At 56.2% G+C, this 22,334-nt stretch overlaps 1 protein-coding gene and 1 long non-coding RNA gene across 2 annotated transcripts; one reads left to right on the top strand and one right to left on the bottom strand.

Moving 5' to 3' along the window:
- Positions 1-333: 333 nt before the first annotated feature.
- On the bottom strand, positions 334-13,514 carry CSK (C-terminal Src kinase). The gene is made up of 13 exons (XM_054077886.1): positions 13,392-13,514; positions 5,236-5,313; positions 4,729-4,842; positions 4,099-4,211; positions 3,575-3,794; positions 3,064-3,157; positions 2,921-2,986; positions 2,681-2,780; positions 2,442-2,532; positions 1,958-2,031; positions 1,650-1,845; positions 1,375-1,461; positions 334-1,255 (listed from the first exon to the last, which is right to left on the bottom strand). The coding sequence occupies exons 2-13, from the start codon at positions 5,248-5,250 to the stop codon at positions 1,073-1,075; spliced, it is 1,353 nt and encodes a 450-aa protein (XP_053933861.1). The 5' UTR covers positions 5,251-5,313; positions 13,392-13,514; the 3' UTR covers positions 334-1,072.
- A 2,136-nt stretch (positions 13,515-15,650) lies between these two features.
- LOC128853380 (uncharacterized) lies at positions 15,651-20,502 on the top strand. Its single transcript, XR_008451896.1, has 4 exons — positions 15,651-15,776; positions 16,126-16,608; positions 16,887-17,052; positions 19,314-20,502. It is a non-coding gene; the product is annotated as an uncharacterized LOC128853380 (long non-coding RNA).
- The last annotated feature ends 1,832 nt before the right edge of the window (positions 20,503-22,334 follow it).

Genomic DNA, 22,334 nt, shown 5'->3' with positions numbered 1-22,334 from the left:
TCCCAGTGATGCGAGGACCCTGGGCAGGAACAAAGAGCCCTGTATGGGGGAAACTGAGGCACAGACACTACTGGCAGAAAGGGTTTGGCAGGGTTCAGTTCACCTCTTTGCAGCTGTCCTCTCCTGACATCCTAAAAACCCATCCTGAAGGATGCTGGTAGGCACCAAGCACCCCAAATCCCCCCTCCTGCCCCTGGGACCAGTCAGAGATTGGGACACCGAAGGGAACGCCCTACCAGGGGACCTCAGGGCGCTGCGTCCTCCCCTCTAGGGCTGCATCCCGTGTGAGCAGAGCCGGAGAGACAGAGGGGGGCTGAGGCGGGATGTGCCGCGTCCGTATGGAATGGTTTTTTTTTTTATTACAGTTTGAATCTCACAGTCGGTAGCATTACATGAGAATAAAGCACTGGACAGAACTGGAAAAAAAGGCCTCTGGAGACAGCATGCAAACATTGCAACGAGTTTAAAGCAAAACAACCCAAAAAAAAAGCGTCTCGCGGGGACGCGGCTGCGCTCTCCCAACTGGGCAGCGAGTCCAGCGTCTTCCCTTTAACCATCACTTCTGTCGCTGGGGTTTCCTTTTTGTGTGTCCGTTTCATTGGCTTCTTTGTTTTATTATTATTTTTCTTTTATTAACCTTCTTCTCTCTTTTTTTCTTTTTTTTTTTTTTCTTCTTTTAATTACATTAAAAAATAAGATTCGTACTTTAGTAAAACGCCCGGCGCTCAGCTGGGTCCTGCTTGAAATAATAAAAAACAACCAAAAAAACAACAACCCCCCCCCAAAAAAAAAACTGAGAAAACAAACAATAAACCACCCCAAAAATTAAAAAAAAAAAAACGAGCCTGGGAAACAAAAAATAAACCCCAAAACCTGGGAAAAAAAAAAAAAAAAAAGACTGATTTGGAAGTTTGGAAGTGACCAGGAGACTTGGAAGGGGGGGAACGACACCCCCGGGGTTCCCTCCTGGCTGCTCCTGGGGCTGGGGCTGGGCAGGGGGGTGTGTGTCCACCCCGGTCCTCCCGCCCCAGCGCGGGTCCCCTGCGTCTGCCGGGGTGCTGAGCCCCCCCTCTCACAGGTAGAGCTCCTTCTCTTTGATATGCACTAGCTGTTCGCGGAGCTGGTGGAAGGACGGCCGGTGGCTGGGGTCCAGGGTCCAGCACTTCTTCATCACCTCGTAGACGACGGCGGGACAACCGTCGGGAGCATCCATCTTATAGCCCTTCTCCACGCGGGGTACCACGTCCTTCAGGGGCTGGGATGGGGTTCAGGATGAGGGAAGGGGTCAGTTCTCCCAGAAAATGAGGGTTTAGCCACCCCCCCCCGCCATAAAGAAAAACCCAGCTGAAGTGGGTTGGGATGGTCCTCACTTACGATTCTCGGATAAGGCACTCGCCCGAAGGAGTAGATTTCCCAGAGGAGGATCCCGAAGCTCCACACGTCCGACTTGGTAGAAAATTTCTAGAGAGGGAGGGGAGAAGCCCCGTGAGTGGGCTCAGGCAGGGATGGGGCAGCAGACCATCTCCACCCTCACGGCAGCTGGTTTTTTGGGGTTGGACAGCAGGAATTTGGGGTCCACCTCTGGGTGGGCAATCCATGATGTGCTCAAACTTGGACTGCGTCCCACAACTCCCTCTTCCCTCACCCACCTTTTCTCTAAGTGCTTCTGGTGCCGTCCACTTCACTGGCAGCTTCCCTGTGTCCTGCGTGGAGGAGGCTTCCTTGGTCAGCCCAAAATCGCTGACCTTTGCAATGTTGTCCTCTGAGACCAAGACGTTTCTCGCCGCCAAGTCCCGATGGACAAAGTTGTTGGCTTCCAGGTACTCCATAGCTTCACAGACATCTCTGGTTGGGACCGGAGGAAGAAAGGGGTTAGTGAGGTGGCTCCAAAACACCAGTGGTGGCAGGTCAGGGTGGTAGGCATGGCCAACCCTTCGTGTCTCGTGGCTGTACTTACAAGGAGAACTTCAGCAAGCAGTCTGCACCGAGGACTGACCGCCCACGCGACCGCAAGTAGTCTACTAGGCTGCCCTGCAGGGATGGAGAGAGATAGTGCCACCAGGGTCAGCATCCCACCCACTGCCCCCTCCTACGTGGGGCAGGACCTGGGGACGATGATGGGGCAGGACCCAAGGATGATGTCCTTCCCTCGTAGGGCAAGACCTGGGAAGGATGTTCTTCCCTAATGGAGCAGGACCCGGAGATGATGATGGGGCAGGACCCAGGGTTGATGTCCTTCCCTCATGGGGCAGGATACGAGGACAATATCCCTCCCTCCCCACAGATGGGGCATGGAAAAGTCTTGCCACCCCCAAACACCACAGTGGCCCCAGAAAGATGTCATCCAGGCTGGGATGCTCCAGTTGGGTGAAGCCCTGGGACCCTGTTGGAGTGACAAAGGGCAGAGTGGGAAAGCCCGGGCCCGGGCTGAGGGGTCTCACCTTGGCCATGTACTCGGTGACGATGTAAAGGCCGCTCTTCTCCTCCACGATCACCCCCAGGAGCTGCACCAGGTTGCTGTGTCGGAGCTGCCTGTGCGGTGCAGGAGGGCTCAGGGCAGGGTTTTGAGGAGAAGGGGGAGCTCCCACGGTCCCAGCAGTGCATGAGGGACCACCCACCTCCACTAATACGAAGCTACCCCCTCGCTTGCATTGTCCCCCCCCCTCCCCGTACCACTCACGTCATCACGGACGCCTCCGCCAGAAAGGCTTGCGCTGTGGCGTCATTTTTAATGCACTTCACGGCGACTTTGTTCCCCCGGTAATCCCCGAGCATCACGTCTGCGGGCAGAGACAGACAGGCACGGGAGGCACTGGGAAGCATCCCAGCTTCCTGGGGCCCCACCATCACCCTGGGGGGCTGCAGAGGAGGGCCCCACCTCTCTGAGGGACCACCGCGGTGTGGGGGACATGGGGCTCACCTCCAAATTCCCCTTTGCCAATGATCTGCAGCAGCTTGAGGTCCTTCATGTTGAGGGCCCAGCCGCCTGCGGGAGCGGGGAAAGAGAGAGTGAGGGGGTGCTGGGGGGTCCCCAGGAGCCGGGGAAGGGCCAGAGCCACTCACTGCGGGAGAACTCGTCCTGCGCTGCCACCGTCCCCTCCATCACCTTGGGTTTGATGAGGCGGGTGCAGAGCCCATCGGCATCCGTGGTGTAATGCTGGGGGAGAGGCGGGTGAGAGGCAGCCACCAGGGACACGTGGTAGCACATTGGGGTGGGGGGTCCCCACCAAGACAATGCCAGGCTCTGGGATCCCACCAGGTGGCAGCACCAGGCCATGGATGGGACCAGTGGGGCTGGAGGGGTCCTTCTCCCTCCTCCCAGTCCCTCTGTCCTCTGCACACCCAACTATTCCCTCCATCCTGTCCCCTCTCCCCATCCTCCCCTTGCCTCAAGGGTCTGTCTCCAGCAACCTCAACCCATGAGGTCAGCAGAGAAGGTCCCACCACCTCCTGGGTTTCAGACCTCCACCACACAAGCTCTGACCCCTAATGTCCTCCCCCCCAGCTTCACACCGTAGGTCCCTGGGTTGGGGACAGGAGAGGCGGCAGCTCTCGTTAGCAGGTGAGATCTCACCTCCACCAGCTGCATGAGGTTTTCAAAGTAGACCTCCTCATCGATGCTCAGCTTGCTGGAGGAGTAGATGATGCGGTAGTGCTCCACCTTCCCCTCGCAGCTGACGCACAGGGTGTAGTCCCCGGGGTAGTTGGTGCTCTCCCGCACCAGGAAAAGCCCCGTCTCGGGGGGGTACAGCAGCCGTTCCGCCTGCTCCCGCGTGATCTTCCCGTGAAACCACCTGCAATGGGACATGTAGGGCAGGTCAAGGACTGGGAACACGCTGGCTGGACCCGTGTGGGGCTGTGGTTATGGAACACAGGGCAGCCTTCATCCCTGCCTGCACGGTGCCAGTTTGCCCACGCTCCTCCGTGCTGCCCACATCCATCCCAGGACACAGCTCCTTCCATGGCTCCCTGATCCCCTCCTCCTGGTCCCCAACCCGGGACTCAGCCCCAGCTCCTCCAGACTGGGGGTCACCAGTGGCTCTGGGATGCAGCAGGGCCACCAAAATGATCCATCCATGGGCGTCTGTGGATACTCACGGCATCAGGCTGAGCTTGATCCCAGCTTTCACTCCTTCCCGCTTCTGCACATAGTTAGCTGGAATGATGCCCTCCCGGCCCACCTTGTTCTTTGCCTTGTACCAGTTGGGATCCTGCGGGGACAGCAGAGATGGCACAACGAGCCCGTGGCTCCTGGAGATGGCAGCATCCCACCCAGGGACCCCGGGAGGGTCAGTGCTGCCGCACCTTCTCCCACCCCACGGCTCCGAGCACGGCTCAGCTGCAAAGGTCAGGGACAGCAAACCCTGATGCTCGTGGCCAAGAGGAGCTGAGCCCTCATGGTCACTGTGACCTTGGAGGTATCTCGGAGCCCCAGAAGCCATGGCCTCTCCATTCTCCTCCCCAGACACTGTAGAGAGCATCGCTCCCCAGTCACAAGCCTCTTCCCTCCCTCCTCCACCTCCCGGGAAGCCCGCAAGAGGCTTCCATTTCGGAGAAACCTTAACTAACGAGGCCATGGATTAATTAAACAAACATCTGGCCTGATTCCTGCCCTGCCAGCTCTGTGGGACTTCCAGTGGGACAAGGGAATCCCATGGCACAAGCAAACATCGTGTCTTTGGATGCATCCCATGGAAATTCCAGCATGGGAGGAGGCACTGGCCTTACCTTGGTGACAGAGACAATGGTAAGGACGTCTCCTTTGCTGAAGGGCAGGTCCTGCTCGGCGGTACCGTGGAAGTTGTACTTGGCGATACATTCTGTACCGGACGGCCAAACGGCCTGGCCAGGAAGAGGGATGGCATCAGAGCCCAGCTGGGCACATCTCCCACCCCTGGTCCCCCCTGACCCACAGGGACCCCCCCACCATGGGGACATAGGGCTTCTCTTCCTCTGATGCAAACCCAAATGGGACCCACTTAGAGCAGGAGCAGTTTGGGGGATTTGGGGCAGCCCGGGGAGCTCAGATGATGTTTGTCAGCTGTAATGGGGCCAGGTAGAAGGGGGAGAGACGAAAAAATGCAGGTCCTCATGTTGCTGGGCTTCTGCAGCAGCAGGAGAGGACAGGGATGAAGTGTCCCCACGTCCCTCCTTGGCCCCGGGCCACCTCTGAAGCTGATGGAGAGGCTGGAGAATTGGTTCCATCCCTGCCCCTGCTCTCTGCCCAGCGCTTACCTGCATCCCTGACATCTTCTCCAGAGGCTGAGGAGCGCGAATCTCACAGTGGGGACACCTCACTTGGTACCATGAGACCTGGGGAGGGGAAGGACCACTGAGAACTGGGCACGGTGGGGATGAGAAGCTCCCCTGCCAAAGGTGCTTCCCGGGCCATGCAAGCATCTCTTCTACCACCAAGAAGGGACCAGATCCCATCCAAGGCGCTGCTTCCAAAAGTCCACAAACCAATGGGAAAGTGAGAGCTCTGGGTCCCCTCAGCCCCCCCGCAGCCAGGGACCAGCCCGGCACGGAGCTGCTCACTGGGATTATAAGGTATTTGCATGGATACAGCTTCTTAAGAGCAGAGGTTTTACGTGCTGCGTGGCCACTGCAGCATCTGCATCAACAATCCAAGGAAAAATACAGAGGGATGGAGACAGCTTGGGATGGGAAACAAGCAGAGAGGATCTCCAGGGGCTGCTGAAGCCTGTCCTGCGGCACAGGGTGGTTCCTGCACCGTGGCAGAATGACAGAATTATTAATGTTGAAAAAGAGCTCTAAGATCATCCGGTGCTGCCATCAGCCCAACACCACCCTGTCCACTAAACCTTGGCATGAAGAGCCATGTCTACACACTTTTTGAACCCCTCCAGGGATGGAGACTCCACCACTGCCCTGGGCAGCCTTTGCCATAGCTTTACCACTCTTTCAGTAAAGAAATTTTTCCTAACATCCGATCTAACCCTCCCCAGGCACAACTTGAGGCCGTTTCCTCTCAATCTCTCCCTTGTTACTTGGGAGAAGAGCCCAGCACCCCCCTCACTACAACCTCCTTTCCGAGAGGGCAGAGAGCGATGAGGTCTCCCCTCAGCCTCTTCTTCTCCAGCACAAACATTCCCAGGTCCCTCAGCAGCTCCCAGAACCCCTGGGCTCCAGCCCCTTCCCAGCTCCTTCTCTGGATGTGCTCCAGCCCCTCAATGTCTTCCTTGTGCTGAAGGGCTCAAAACTGAACCCAGGATTCGAGGTGTGGCCTCACCAGGGCTGAACAGGGGGACGATCCCTTCCCTGCTCCTGCTGGCCTCACCGTGGCTGATCCAAGCCAGGATGCTGTTGGCCTCCTTGGCAATGAGAAGCTTTGAACCCTTTGCACGGCACGTGTACGACTGCCTGTGCCTTGAAAATTTCCCTCAGCCTCATCCTGCCAAGCCTCCTCCCCTCCATCTCTGGGAGCTGCCAGCGAGGCAGTCTGCGGTCCCTGCACGCCAAGGGGGAAACTGAGGCACGGGGTGGCGAGGGGATCTGGTCGGCGAGGTGCAGCTCCCCTGAGACCCACCCTGCAGCACGCATCGTGGTCCCCTCCTCGGGGCTGTGCAGCCAGAGCCCTGCTCTCCCACGGTGCCTGGGAAGCCACGTGTGGAAACACCCAGCCCTGGGAGCTTCCCAGGCCTGGGATCCAAAAGAAACAGAGAATAAATCAATATCCTGCAGGATAAATCCATTTCCTGCAGCATCCATTGGCATTCTGGGACACAAGAGCTTCCGCCGGCTCCTAAATCCCAATGGGATGCGCTAAGCGGGGGTGCTGTGCTCCCCCCGGCACTGCCCCAAGGCCCCAGGCTGGGTCACATCCTGCCCTGGTGCGTGGGAGGGGAACAAACCCGGCTTTATTCTCGCCGCTCCGACCCCTGGGAAGAGATGAAGTCAGTGGCCCCGGCATCAAACCCGGCTTTCTTGGGGTGAGGCGCTGGGGTCACACCAGTCTGGGGACACGGAGCGGGATGTGTGGGATGCAGGGAGGGCATCCCTGCCCGCGCACCCCAAAATACATCGATTAATCCATCGATGGCCACCGCTCCCGGCCCTGCTGTCAGCAGCTCTGAGTATTTTGGGAACGAGGAACCGAAACGAGGGTCAAAGTTGTCAGAGACGGGAGGAGGAAGAAGATAAAGGGGCAGAACCACGGGGAGGAAGAGAGCGGGTGCAAACATGGCCCTGTTTCCACTGCAGTCGTGCCTGGGCACCCCCCGGAAAAGGCGTCACGCCGCCACCACCCCCCTCACCTTCCTCCAGAATGGGGACACGCCACGAGTCCCTTTATTTTTGGCATCAGAGAGGAGCAACTGAAGCTCGGAGGCTCACCCTGCAGACACAGCGTGGGGACCTGATGCTGAATGCTGAGGTTTCCAGTGGAGCCCATCACCACAGCATCTGGGCCCCCTGTGTCAGGTTGGTTTCTGGGGCTGTTGATGAAGAAAAGCCTCTCCGGAAGGCACCCAAACCCAACTTGATAGCACTTATGAGCCTGGAGATGCTGCTATGGAGGTGGCTGGGACACAAGGGAGGGCGGCGCTGGAGGATGCTGGATGGGAGAGCACCAGCCAGGAATGCAGTCTCTCACCTGAGATGACCTCAGCTCAAACTCTCTTCGTCTTCCAGCTGATTTATGATTAAATTCTGAATTTAGACCTGGGGTGGAGCAAAAATTTCAGCGAAGGGTCCAGACACGGACTGTCCAAAACACAAACCAAGGAAAATGGGGAATAAACTACATCCCACCATCCAAGAGGGATTCAAAGAATACTAGAATGGTTTGGGTTGGATGGGACCTTAAAGCCCATCCAGTTCCAACCCCTCTGCCATGGGCAGGGACACCTCCCACTGGATCAGGTTGCTCAAAGCCCCATCCAACCTGGCCTGGAACACCTCCAGGGATGGGGCAGCCACCACTGCTCTGGGCAACCTGGGCCACGGTCTCACCGCCCTCACAGGAAAACATTTCTTCCTAAGATCTCACCTCAAACTCCTCTCTTTCAGCTTAAAGCCATTCTCCCTCATCCTATCCCTGCCCTCCCTGATCCAGAGCCCCTCCTCAGCTTCTCTGGAGCCCTTTTCAGTCCTGGGAGGCCGCTATGAGGTTCAGATAAAGGCTGGAAGGAGCTGGTTTAAGAAGAGGTGCCCCGTGCGCTGGGAATTTCCCCTTCTCAGCCCCGTTTCCCATCCAGTGCCGTGTGCTGTCGCTGAGCAGAAGCCCCGGGTGTTGCTCAAGGAGCTCTGCTCATCCCCAAAGCGCTGAGTCAGCGCTTCCCACCGGCCGGCCGTTCCGACACTGTAGTTTTAAAACAACCAAAGGAGAAAAAGCAGCAGGATGGAAGTTTCACCCAATATGTTGACTTCACCTGGACAATCCCAACTGAAGCTCAGTTGGGCTGCTGGGGAGCATCACCAGGAAGGGATGCCCAAGGGTCCATCCCTGGAGCACAGCCCATCTGGAGGCTGGAAAAGCCATTTTTCACCCTGCATGAGAGCAGGATCTTTCTAATCCCGCAGGCCGGTTGTTTGGGCTTTCAGCTCACGGATACCACTAGAATTTATATTTTATAGATGCAGAGAGGATACAAAATTTATAGCCCGCCTTTGGGCTTTTGAGCCTTTATAAAGAACATTTTTTTCCCTTCTTTTAAAAAGGAAACTGGCCCAGCAAATCCCGCCAAGAGGAACACGTTCCCAGCATTTTTACCTTCCCGGACTGTGGAATTTCATGGCCTTGGATGGTGGCATTGTTATAAATATAGCGCAAGAAATCTGCTTATTATGTATAGAGGGGAACGTGGATAACAGCACCTGCACTGCCTTTTGCTGAGCCCCTGCCCCTATTCCATCTCAGCCCCTCTTCCCTCAAAGTGCAACTTTTAAGCAGCAGCCTGATTTTTTAATACTAGAATGGTTTAGGTTGGAAGGGACCTCAAAGCCCATCCAGTTCGACCCTCTGCCATGGGCAGGGACACCTCCCACTGGATCAGGTTGCTCCAAGCCCCATCCAAGCTGGCCTGGAACACCTCCAGGGATGGGGCAGCCACCACTGCTCTGGGCAGCCTGGGCCAGGGTCTCCCCACCTTCATAGGAAAATATTTCTTCCTAAAATCTCATCTCAATCTCTCCTCTTTCAACTCAAAACTGCTCTAAGGTCTCCCCGGAGCCTTCCTTTCTCCAGGCTGAACCCCAACTCTCTCAGCCTGCCCTTGCACAGGAGGTGCTCCAGCCCTTTGATCATCTCTGTGTCCTCCTCTGGACTCGCTCCAACAGCTCCACGTCCTTCCTGTGCTGAGGACTCCAGATCTGAACGCAGGGCTCCAGGTGGGGTCTCATCAGAGCAGAGCAGAGGGGCAGAATCCCCTCCCTCTCCCTGCTGGTCCCACAGCTTTGGATGCAGCCCAGGACACAGCTGATTTCTGGGCTGTGAGCACACTTTGCTGTCTCAGGTTGAGCTTCTCACCCCCTGGCACCCCAAGTTGTTCTCTTCAACGCTGCTCCCAATCCATTCGCTGCCCAGCCTGATTAGGATAATCATTACCTAATTTCTGCCTCCAAGCCGAGGCTTTCCGAAGAGGAGGAAACCCCTCACCCCTGAGAGCACTGAGCTTCGGGGCTGCTGCCAACCGGCTCCCCGTAAGGCGCTGCTGCCTGCGGTGGCCTCATGTGACAGCCAGCGGTTCCTGCCGGGCGCGTCACCCGCTGTCACCCAGGCTGGCCCGAGCCGCGTGCCCACATTTGCTTCCGATGGCTGGGCTCATCCCTATAGGATGCTGGGGTGGGGAGAGAAGGATGCAGTGATGCCAGTGTGGATCCAGAGCCTAAAGGCAGCATCTCCTGCCTTTGCTGCTGGGAAATTCCTGGCATCGTCCCTTTACTCCTAAAGCAGAAATCCTTTCCCAAGGAGGATGTGCAGCAGCAGAAGTCAGCTTGAAAAAGATGAATAACAATTAAAAAAGCAGCCAGGATGCAGCCCAGCCCGTTCAGCAGAGCCAAGCACCAGGCTTGGCTGCTTTTCCAGGAGGGTTGTGCTCCTCCTGGAAACTCCCCATCCCCAAAGTGGGGCCTGGGGAAGCAGCTGGGGCACACAGGGAAACCCACCGGCTTTTTCTCTGCTTAAAACCACATCTGTGTCTTCCTCATCGTCTGCATCCTTCGAGCATCCCTCTGAGATCCCATCCGAGCACCCCTGGAGCTGCTCTGCCCAGGCAGCCCCGTGAGGAACCTCAGCCTGACACTGATGTGCTGGTCCCCACCACCTCCTTCCCAGCCCCGCTCCTGGATTTCCCTCTGGGAAGCCCGGATTGGTGGCCAAGCGCTGGGCAGGGTAGGTGCAGCAGATACCTTTACCACCCTGATAATCCAAAGGGCATCGGGGAAACAAACTGAGGGAAACCTTTCCTCTCGTTAATCACCAACATTTCCTTCTCCTGACAAAATCATGCTGTGCCAAACCTACAGGAGGGCTGTGATGGTGCCTGGTGGGAGGAATTTGGGACCCATAGCCCGAAAAGCATCAGCACCATGGCATGGGTTGCGGTGAAAGATGCCGCAGTTCCATTTCAAATCCAGTTAGACATAAAGAAATGGGGAGCAGACCCTGCCCAGCACCAGCGAAGGATGACTATTTCACGTAAAGTTCAGCTGTAGAGGGTCTGAAAGCTTCATTCCCATTGGAAATACGTGTGTGGACACCATCTGCACCAACCCCACTCCGCTCATCCATCTCACCCTCACCAGAACATCTCCCAGCACTCCAAAACCTGAAATTCTTTAAACTTGGCATAAAAACCAACCCCAAAACAGACAACATCCTCACTCTCTCCAACAGATCTTATCGCCCGTTATTACAGGTAACACCTACGACCGCTCTAATCGAAAGCAAACCGTTCCTCCTTGATCTCATCAGCAAGCTGCCTGCGCTTGCAAGCGAGGGTTTTGCCGCTGCTCCCCTGACCCAGCCTCGGCTGATAGGGCAAAGGCGGGGGCTTCCTATTTATTTCTGGGGTTTGCTTCTCTTTTTCTTTTTAAAAGAAGAAAATGTTGCTTTTCAGACCGCAGAAAGAGCCTTGGGGAGTAGTTGGTGGCAGGTAAAGGACCGGAGAGATGCTGCTCCCGGCCTCCTTGGAGAGGAAGGAGTTTTTCCTGGTCCTCCTCTTCGCTGCAAACACCCCATCAGGGAGATTTCCCCCCTGTTACCCCACAAATGGCCCTGGCATCCCCTTCCTAGGTCCTGGGTGTCCCCAGGGACAGTGACGTGGCACAGGGATGGGTGGCTGATGGCAAAGTTGCCCCACCATGGCCTTGAGTCACGCTGGGTTGCGGTTGAAAGGTTCTTTAGCAGGCATGGACCCCAGAACAAAAGGGACGGGGGAAGGCAGTGGTGATGGGGTGAACTGCACCCTGAACGCTACACGAACCACATCCTGGGGGGCACATCCCAGTGCTGCTCCCCACCACGAGGTTCACTTCATCTCCACCATCCACAAGGAGGGACGCGAGGACAGGGAAATCCCTTCTCCCAGGGATGCTCCCGCATCCTTCCACCATGCTTCTTGCCACGTTGCCAGCATCGGGATGGCCTGCATAGATCCAGTGGGAATAAACCCCATTGTGAGGGCGCGGGGGGTGAGATCTCCCCCGCCATCCCCTTCTCCCGCTCCCTGACCTTTGCACCTTCGATTTTAATTGGCTTTTTTACTTTGTTTTCCGCACGATGGCACGGCCTCTTTCGCTCTCAATCAACCGACGGAGCAACAGCCGCTGCTATAAATAACCCGTCACCGCCTTATTGACCAAAAAAAAAAAATAAATAAAGAGGAAAACATCACTGCCAGCCCCTTCTGACGCCCATAACCAGTTCCCTCCTTCCGCCCCAACTGTGCTCAAAAACCCCGCCAGCAGCTTGGGGTTCAGCCTCCTGGTACCAAACCAGCCCCGGCCTTTGGATGGGGTGCGGAAGGAGTGGGAGGATGGGGATGCAGGGTGGGGGCTTGGGGGTGAAAAGTCAGTCCCCCCCTACCCCCAGGGAAGGGGATGATACTGAGATCTGGTGGAGCTGGAAGGATGTGGCCCCCTCGCCGTGCGCTGAGGTTCCTGGGGATGGGGGCTGAAGGATGCACACACATTCCCCACCCTGGGTCCCTATGGATGGGGGATCAAGGAGCTGCCCCCAATCTCTAGGTCCCTGGAGATGGGGGCTCAAGGATGTGCCCCTTCTTGGGCTGGGGTCCCTGGGGATGGGGGCTGAAGGATGTGCCCCCCAACCCTGAGAACTGGGGTCCCAGGGGATGGGGGGTGAAGGAAGCAGCCTCCCCACCCTGTGCTGGGGTTTCGGGGGCTGGAAAATGAATGATGCAACCCCCCGTCCTTTATGCCTAGGGCTCAAAGACGTGCGCCCCGCTCTGGGGTCCCTAAGGATGGGGCATGAAGAATGCAACCCCCCCATCCTTTATCCCTGGGGCTCAAGGATGCCGCCCCACGCTGGGGTCCCTAAGGATGGGACCTGAAGGATGCAACCCCCCGTCCTGCATCCCTGGGGCTCAAAGATGCCCCGTGCGCTGGGGTCCTTAAGGATGGGGCGTGAAAGATACAGTCCTCCATCCTGTACCCCTGGGGTTCAAGGATGCCCCCCCCCGCTGGGGTCCTTAAGGATGGGGGGTGAAGGATACAGTCCTCCGTCCTGCACCCCTGGGGCTCAAGGATGCCCCCTCGTGCTGGGGTCCCTACGGAAGGGAAGGATGCAACCCTGCGTCCTTTATCCCCGCGGATCAAGGATGTGCCGCCTGTCCTGCACCCCTGGGGCTCAAGAATGCCCCCCTGCTCTAGGGTCCCTAAGGATGGGGGATGAAAGATGCATTCCCCGTCCTGCACCCCTGGGACTCAAGGATGCTCCCCCCGTGCTGCGGTCCCTAGGGATGGGGGGTGAAGGATGTAACACCCCCCCGGCTCAGGTCCCTGGGGCTCAAGGATGCAACCCCCCATCCTGCATCCCTGGGGCTCAAGGATGCTCCCCTCCGTGCTGGGGTCCTTAAGGAAAGGAAGTGAAGGATGCAACCCCCAGTCCTTTATCCCTGGGGCTCAGGGATGTGCCCACCGTCCCGCTTTCCGTGGGCTTAAGAACGCCCCCCCCGCTCCGGGGTCCTTAAGAACGGAGGATGAAGGATGCAGCCCCGCGTCCCTAGGGATGGAGGCAGAGCAGCCCGGGATGGGGGGCACGGAAGCGGCTGCTCCCCCGCATCCTCCCGCCTCTCCTCCCGCATCCCTTCGCGCCCCCCCCCCCCCTCCCCATCCCCATTGTCTCGCCGGCCGCGCCGCCAGTCCCGCTCGGGGCCGGGCCGGGGCCGCCCCGGTGCCGCTCTCACCTGGTCGCGGGGGCTCGGCCCGCCGCCCGCTGCTCCATGCGGCGCCGCCGGGGCCTCCGGGCTCGGCTGGGCCGGGGGGGGCGGAAGGGGCGGGGAGCGCGGGGCCGGCGGGGCCGGGGCGCGGCGCGGGGGGGGGGCGGCGGCGGCGGCGGCGGCGGGCGCCCACCGGGGGGCAGCGGGGGCGCCCGGGGCGGCGGGGCCTGCGGCGGGGAGCGGCGCCCGGAACCGGAGCGACCCCAGCAGCGCGCCTGCGCCGCGCCGAGCGGAGCGGGGCTGCCACCTGCCGGGGGACCGAGCCGGCACCCGCACCGGGAACCGGACCCGAGCGGGGGGACCGAGCCGGCACCCGCACCGGGAACCGGACCCGAGCGGGGGGGACACCGAGCCGGCACCCGCACCGGGAACGGGACCCGAGCGGGGGGACGGCACCAGGAACGGGACCGCGAACGGGAACAGGACCCGAGCCGGGACACGCAATGGGGCTGCCATCTGCCGGGGGACCCGCACCGGGACCGGGAACGAGACCCGCACCGGGAACGGGACACGCACGGGGAACTCCGCACGGCGACAGGAACTTGGCAACATGACCCGCACCGGGACCGGGAACGGCCCTGACAGCAGGACTGGCCCCCGCAGGGAACACACACCGGTATCGGGATCAGCAACAGCAGCGGGACCCGCACCGGGATCAGCGCTGAGACCGGACCCGACCGGGAACCCGCACTGGCAGTGGGACCAGGACCGAGACCCGCACCGAGACCCCGGGTCCCGCCGCCCGGGGGTGTCTGTGTGGGTGCGAAACAGTGCTAAAATCACCGAATCGCGGTGTCCTAGAACGGCTTGGGTGGGAAGGGACCTCAAAGCCCATCCAGTCCCACCCCGCGCCACGGGCAGGGACACCTCCCACTGGATCAGGGGCTCCAAGCCCCATCCAACCTGGCCTTGAACACCTCCAGGGATGGGGCAGCCACCACTGCTCTGGGCACCCTGGGCCAGGGCCTCCCCACCCTCACAGGAAAACATTTCTCCCTAAGATCTCATCTCAATCTCCCCTCTTTCAGCTTCAAACCCTTCCCCATCATCCCATCCTTGCACTCCCTGATCCAGAGCCCCTCCTCAGCTTTCCTGGAGCCCCTTTCAGTACTGGAAGCTGCTCTAAGGTCCCCCCGGAGCCTTCTCTTCTCCAGGCTGAACAACCCAAACTCTCTCAGCCTGTTCTTTTACAGGAGGTCCTCCAGCCCTTGGATCATCTCCGTGGCCTCCTCTGCACTCACTCCAACAGCTCCACGTCCTTCCTGTGCTGAGGACTCCAGATCTGAACGCAGGGCTCCATATGGGGTCTCACCAGAGCAGAAGGGCAGAATCCCCTCCCTCTCCCTGCTGGTCCCACGGCTTTGGATGCAGCCCAGGATGTGGATGGCTTCCTGGGCTGTGAGCGCACGTTGCCAGGGGACTAAACTGATACCTATCTAAATAAATAATACTAAACCAATAATAAATGGTAATAAATGATACCAAACCAATAATAAATGATACTTAACCAGTTATAAAATGCTGAAATAGAAAAATAATATCAAAATCATAACATATATAACATAACATAGTATCTCATATACCATCATATCGTAAATATAACATATATGACATAATATAACAATATAACATAACATAGCATAATATAATACTATTTAATATATCTTTAAGGTCCCTTCCAACCTGAGCTGCTGTGTGATTCCATAATACAATATCAATAACAGCAACAATAATGACAATGCTGCTGCTGATGATGATGATGATAACAGGGGTGAGGGTGGTGGGACCGAGCTGCAGTGGGGTGGACAGAGAGCAGGGGTAGCCCTGGTTTGGGCACCTCCTGGCCTTCTCCCTCCCTGGCTGCAGGATCCCAGCATCTTCAGGAAGGCCAGTAGATCCCTGCACACAGGTCTTCAGTGTCGGGGTCTGCTCCAGCAAGTGAAGTGCGTGGGAAGAGGGATGGGAGAGAGGAAACAGGATCCTGGTACATTTCTTTCTCCCCCACCAGGCTGGTCCCTCAGGATGGCCAGGGATCGGCTCAGACCACAGCACATCCATCCCCGGGTGAGGGCGCAGGGTCACGGGTGTGGGGCAGGGACCAGAGACCACTGCCGAGAGGCCACGCTGGCCGCAGGCCACAGGAGCGCTGCAGCGCAATGGTGCCTCGTTGACACGGAGTTGGTTGTCACTTCCTGCCCTGGTGCCTCTGCAGCCACGCACAGCAAAGCAGGAAGCCCAGGAATCGACCTCCCTTTGGTTTTTGGCTACCCCATCCTTCAGCGTCCCCCATTTGAGGCATGGGTGACCAAAAACCAGCTGCGGGGGACGATGCCAGCAGCTCCGCAGGCTCAGGTAGGCTCTGAAGAATGCCATTGCGTGGGAAAGAGATTGTGGCCGACTTCCCTGCATTGAGTGGGATACCCCAAGGGACATTTTGGGAGAGAGCAGGAACCCTTCCCACCCACCTCCACCCCTCTACTGCTGGATAAAGGACTTGGAGGGCTCCAAAAACAAGCCCTGTCCCAGCTTTCATGACTGGGTGGGGAAGATGCTCTCCCTGGGATGAGGGGACCAAAAAGAGGTGATGGAGATGTCTGTGAAGGGGGTGAGGGGACCACTGGGGAGAGGAAGGGTTGTGGGACAGAGAGGAGGAGATGCAAGTGGCCAAGGGAGTGGGTTGTAAAGCCTGGCTTGTTTTTAGGGAGCACATCCTTGCTCCTATAGCGCGTGAGAAAGAGCCTGGGACCTGCTACTGGAGTCAGGCACCTTCACAGCCCTCCGAGCTCCCTCGCAGCTTGGGGAGGTTGTTCAGCATCAGGGAACAGACTCATCCCTGCACAGCGCCCGAGCAGAGCGGTCCTGGGAGGAAACGAAACCAGCTCGTGCATCTGTTTGCACCAGAAAAGCACCCGCAGATGTGAGCCTGAACCCACGCCTGCACGCGCCAGTGCACCCACCCGGGCTTGCGCAAGCATCAACACACCCTTGCACGCTCACATCTGCATGCACATCTGCATGCACAAGCCAATGCTTCGTTGCACACCCAAATCTCACCTGCTGGGGCTGCAACACAGCCTCACTGTGCACAGACACCCGCCTGGGGGTGACACAGCCATGGAGACCAGAGGCTGAGGAGAAGGAGGGTGAAGCTCAGGTTCTTCCTTCTGGATGTTTCGATCAGCAGGTGGGAATTTTGGGTGGTTTTGATAGTAACTAGAATGACCCTTCCTTGCGCTACCAGATATAAGAATCCACCCTCTCCGGTGCTGGGGAGCAGCATAGGGTGAGTGGGTCTCGGCTCTGGGATGAAAACACCAAGAATGAACCCAGCTTGGTGGAGAATTGTGCCCAGTCCCATGTTTTCCCAGTCCACCAGATCTAGGGAGAGGGAAATACCCCAACAAATGCACAGCCATGAAAGCTCAGAGCTGCTGTTAGTGATTTTTTTCCTCCCCTCTGAAGGTCCATCCCTGAAGCTCCAAGACCATCAGCATCCCCAGGGATTGCTGGAAGGGCCACGCAGCTGACGGTGGCTGAGGGTGAGCCATCCAGGAGATCCAGACGGGAACCCTCAGCTTGCTGCAATGTCCTGGATGGCTTTTTTTCCATCAAGGGTCTTGGTTTGAGGGTAGGTAATCCCCTGCCAGGAAGAGCAGGATGGATTTGGCCATGCTGGGAGATGTGTATGACCATCTCTTTGTGTTGCACCAGGAGAGGGTGCCCTTCAGCTGCTGGGAATGAGCAGGAAAAGGGAATAGAAAGGGAACAAAAAAAATGCAACAGAGCATGTGGTGGCCAAGGAGGAGCTGAGAATAAAATCCCAGCCAGGTGATACTGCTCTGCTTAAGGGTGCAAAGCATGGGCGATTGCCTGCCCTGTCCATCTGCCTCTTCTCTGCATCCCCTGGCTGGTCGAGTCCATGTTGGGCAGAAGGTTTGGTGCCTCCGAGGGATTCCAGCAGCACAGACTGGATGAGAAGGGGTGGGCAGGGAAAGGGAAGGGTTGCTGCCTTGGATGTACTGGACAATGGAGAAACCACGGGCAGGGGCTGGGAACACCAAGGGAAAGCTGGTGTAAAAGCTCCTAGCTCGTTCCATCCTGGAGAATTCACCTTGGAGGGGAAGAAACCCAAAGGGAACCTGGTTGGGCTGGTTCTGCAGCTCCTGGAAGTGATGGGGGACATGGGATCCTCTTGCAGGGGTGGTGGTCTCCCAGAGATCCTCATCCCAACATGTGCACCCACCAAAAACTCCCAGCAGGGGGAAAAGCCCTGGCTGTCTGTGCTGGGCAGTGAAAGGCACTCATGGAGCTGGTGTGACAGATGCCACGCGAGGGCGTTCCTGTCCCAAAGCCCAGCGAGAGGTGACAAAAATGCTTTGAAAGCGCCAAAGTGAATCAGGATCCTCCTGCCTCCCAGTACTGGCTCTCGAGGAGCTTCTCCCCCCACAGCATCTCTGCAAACCCCTTTGCAGTCTCCTTTCGAAGCCTCTCCTGGGAAGCCCTCCTTTCCAGGGTGGTTTGAATTAAAGAACAGGGGGAGCATGCTGGGGACACCGAGTCTTGGCTGGTGGATTTTCACCTCCAGCGTGGGATGGATGTGACCCATGCTGGACCCCCTGCTTTGCCTGTGCATGTTCCCCGAGTGCCGAGGCGGTTAGGACCAGGAGCATCTGAAATCCCACAGTCTCATTCTGCCCGTGCTTGGGGAACCTGGTAGCCTGCAGCTCCACAGTGATGTGTCTCCAGGAGTACTCCCAATCTCTCCCTTCTTTTCCTTCCTCTCATTAGACTGGACGTTAGAAAGAACTTCTTCATGATAAGGGTGGGGAGGCCCTGGCCCAGGTTGCCCTGAGAAGTAGTGGAGACATCCCTGGAGATGTCCAAGGCCAGTGTGGATGGGGCTCGGAGCAACCTGATCCAGCGGGAGGTGTCCCTGCCCATGGCAGGGGGTGGGACTGGATGGGCTTTGAAGTCCCTTCCAACCCAAACCATTCCATGATTCTATGACTCTATGACTCCATGTCAGAGCGGGAGCCAGTCAGGTTTGAGGCTATTTCTTGGAACCTGGAGCTTTTCTCCAGCAGTCCTTTGCCTGCAGCAAGCGGTTATCTCTGCATGTCTGTTGCTCCCTTCGTAACCTGGGGACAAACTCCATCCTTGCTTGCCTTCATATTCTCTGAATAATGGGAACCTTGTACCTCTAATGACGTGGGGCAATCAATCAGCCCAAACATCCCTCAGGATGCGACAGGTGAAGGTTGGGAGGAGAAAGAAGGGTTCATACTGATTGGGAGTCCTCACAGAATTGGAGCAGAGATGCTTATCAGGTTTAAGGTGTCCTGCTCTGTCATCTTGAGCTCTCCTTCACTGACAGGTCCAGCCTGGGTCAAGCAGAGGACCAGCACCTTCTCCAATCTATCACAGAGGAAGGTTTTATGTCCCTTCCAAACCAAATCATTCTATGATTCATGGTTGGGTATGGGCTCTCCTGGTGAGGAGATGATGCCACCATCCTGAATGCTGGCACCAGGCAGGTGTCTTGGCTTGAGGGAGCAGGTGTGTGGCTGCCTCGACCTTCTACTGTGGGAATGAGGGATTTGGGAGTGTCCTGTCCTTTGGAAGCAGAGCTGGAGCCCAGCTGCTATGGCCAGTTTGCTGACTCATTTTAAAACCAAAGCGATTGGCCGTGGGGTGATAAATGCTCTCCAGCTTATCACCACCCTGGGCTCCAGTAACGAAATCTCAGCGCTTGCAAACTACCTGGGGTGTAATTGGAGGGCTTAATTGAGGAAGATCATCAGGGGTTGCCCCTGATAGGAGATAGGAGAGCCTTACCTACCATGAGTAATTGGTTCTTTCATGGCAATGATTGATGGATTTTCTTATCAGGAGGCAATGGAGGAGAGAAGGCAGTGAAGAGCTGAGAACCTGCACCCTCAAAAGGAGCAGAGTGCCTCCATCCTTTCTTCACAGAGGGGGTGTTGGGAATGCAGCTCCACTCCAGAGCAAAAAGCAGAGTGAAGAGCTGGGGTACCTTGCTTGATGCTGACACTGGGGTGGCTTTGTCCCAGGCCTTTGGTCTCCAATGCCCAGGCTCTTCCTGAGGCAGCTATATCCGTGGGAGAATAAAACCAGCCTTGATAAATGCATCTCAGGGAGACCTTCCACCAGCAAGGGGCTGTTTCACCTCAGTGATGTTAATATTAATCTGCTTATCTGCCCCAGGGTTATAAAACTTTCATCTCCAAAGGGGGAAAAAACTTCCCACTGTTTTTTCTTTATATTTGCCCTTGCTTATTGTGGCCTTATCAGCAAGCACAGCCCGCAGGGCAAGAGTCATGCAACAGCTCCAGCAAATGGGGCTTCTGGTCCTACACCAGCATCAGCATTGCGTGTTCCCACTGCAGCTGGAGTTTATGGCTTTGTTTTATGGCCCTTGTCATAGGTAGGGGGGGATGTTAATCGGCTGATGGTCCTCATGGGTTGCTCTAAGCCATCCTTCCACTTTTCCTCCAAGGTCTCTGATAGCCTGTAGCTCAAACCAGGCTTTGGACCTCCCCATCTTTACCCTTGCTTTTCCTGCAATATTGGGATTATTATGTTGAGTGGTGAAGATGAAGCCGGTGTGACATGGCATGGGGCTCCTCAAGCTAGTTCAGTGCATTCAAGTGAGACCGAGGCTGTATTGTCCCAATGTTTCATCTCAAATCGGTGACCAAGCAAGACCTGGACACACAGAGACAGAGTTACTCCTTTTCTGGCTTGTTTAGCAGGTCTGAACACCTCCTGCTCTTGCTGGAATCTCCCTGAGGTCTTGGGCAATCACCTTCCCCATTTTCTTCCAAAAACACACTCTTTCAATTCTGTCTCTTCTTGGAAGTTGTTGTGCAATGCGTGAAGAGTGGTTGGTACTTGGCCCTGAAAGGACCTCTCGTTGGTCACGGTCAGGAGCTACGGCTGAGCAGATGCTACCCATGGAAGCAGATTCAGGAGGAATCCTTGTGGAGGCTTTCTACTCAGCTATTTTGGGGTTTTTTTTGACTCAGCTATTAAGTTGTAACATAAAGGGAGGTTTTTTACCTTGCAAGTGAGGCCTTTTACCTTGATTTAGCTGCTAAGTCGTTACATGAAGCTTCTCTGTGTGACAAACAAGCACTGTACGAAAGACATTCTTGGGCTGACAGTGCTAACACAGTGTACCTTTTTAAGAAACAATATTAGCAATAGTAAGGAAATAAAGTCACCAAAGTAGAATGCTTGCTAGACAAACAGGGTATCCAAAGCTAACATGCGACAGCAGCAAGCTAACTAATCAAATAGCCTCTAGAAGGCATGAAAAGCTGTGAACATCGGTTGTATCCAATAATGCTGTGCATTGAATGATAACGCACACTATAAGTATGTAAGACAAACTACAATAAAGTGGCGTGCATGTATCATCATATTGGTGTGGCGTCGTCCGTCCTCGAATGGTGAAGAGTCCCCCAGACCCCGACAATTATGGAGTGACCCCAGCAGTTTCTGTATCGTTGCTTGCCGGGTTACTGGGTTGGCTGAGATGTCTTTGCATGCAGGCTGAAGAAAAGGAGGCATCTGGCTCTGCTGCCATGGGTTGACTCACAGCCAATGAAAACTCTTGGGTTTGAAGTGGAGAAACTCCTGTTCTCCTATTCTGCTCCATTGTGAAAACACCCTTGCTCCAGCCCAGAATTCCAGCAGCTTGACTTTCTCAGTAGCAAGAGACTGTCTGTTGGTCTTCGTGGACCTTCTAACCCCAGATGGAATGCAAAACTCATTCTATGTGCACGGTGGGACCGACAGCAGTCACAACTGTGGTAAGACACAAACCTTTCACAGCCATGACTGGCCCTGCAAAGAAACACCAGGTGACTACAGTGGTGGGAGGGGTAAAGGTGTCCTTCCTTGCGTCCTTCATGGCCAGCAGGGACTATGGTGAATGAGGCTTAAGGTGGCAGAAGTCCTCCAATGCACTGGTCCCTCCAGGGAGGCTTTCCTCAAGCTCAGTTCATTTGAAGAATCCCAATCATTTTTCCAGAGAAAGGAATCAGCAGGAGAAACCCTGGTGCAAAGTTACCTGGTAGATTTTCAAAGAGGCATTAAAGTGCTTTGAGCTCCTCTATGGATAAAGACACAGATTGACACGACAAGTCAGCTGGGCAATTAAAAACCCAGTGTGGAGACAAGGGAAGAGGACTTGGGGAAGTACTAGTGTATTTCTAAGGCTTTTTTTTTTTCCCCTGCAGACACATCCACAGTGAAGGTAAATTTCAATCAATGAAAATTTCTCCCCGATTGGTCCAGAAATCGTGATACTGGATGGACCTCAATAAGCATCATCCTTTCTTTATCAGAGAGTGCAGGAATAGGATGAGGGGGAAGGGTTTGAAGCTGAAAGAGGGGAGATTGAGATGAGATCTTAGGAAGAAATATTTTCCTGTGAGGGTGGGGAGGCCCTGGCCCAGGTTGCCCAGAGCAGTGGTGGCTGCCCCATCCCTGGAGGTGTTCCAGGCCAGGTTGGATGGGGCTTTGAGCAACCTGATGCAACGAGAGGTGTCCCTGCTTATGGCAGGAGGTTGAAATGGATGAGCTTTAAGGTTCTTTCCACTTTATGAACCATTCTAGAGTCCCTTCCAACCCAAACCATTCTATGACTCTATGATCTCCACCCAAGCTTTGAGCATCACTTTAGCTAAGATCTTAAACATTGATGGAGGCCATGGGAATATATCATGGGTTGGCTGTCCTGCAGCTATCAAAGAGCCGTTCCAAACAAATACAGCCTGATGGTATTCAGAGGGTCTGTTTTGGGTGCATTCCTTTTCCTCATAGTAAAAGACACAACCCTTAAACGTGCTTTGTGATCCTAAGACTGGATGTGGTGGAATATCC

Source organism: Cuculus canorus, chromosome 12, assembly GCF_017976375.1.
Source record: "Cuculus canorus isolate bCucCan1 chromosome 12, bCucCan1.pri, whole genome shotgun sequence".
NCBI classification, from domain to species: domain Eukaryota; kingdom Metazoa; phylum Chordata; class Aves; order Cuculiformes; family Cuculidae; genus Cuculus; species Cuculus canorus.
Note: the sequence above shows the minus strand (reverse complement) of the source record. Positions and strands in the feature narration are given on the sequence as shown.

Excerpts from the sequence above, each read along its gene's own strand:
- CSK (XM_054077886.1), bottom strand. Across the intron at positions 4,212-4,728 it reads CCATTGTCTCTGTCACCAAG|GATCCCAACTGGTACAAGGC; the intron begins GTAAGGCCAGTG and ends CTGTCCCCGCAG. Across the intron at positions 1,256-1,374 it reads GAGTGCCTTATCCGAGAATC|CCCCTGAAGGACGTGGTACC; the intron begins GTAAGTGAGGAC and ends ACCCCATCCCAG.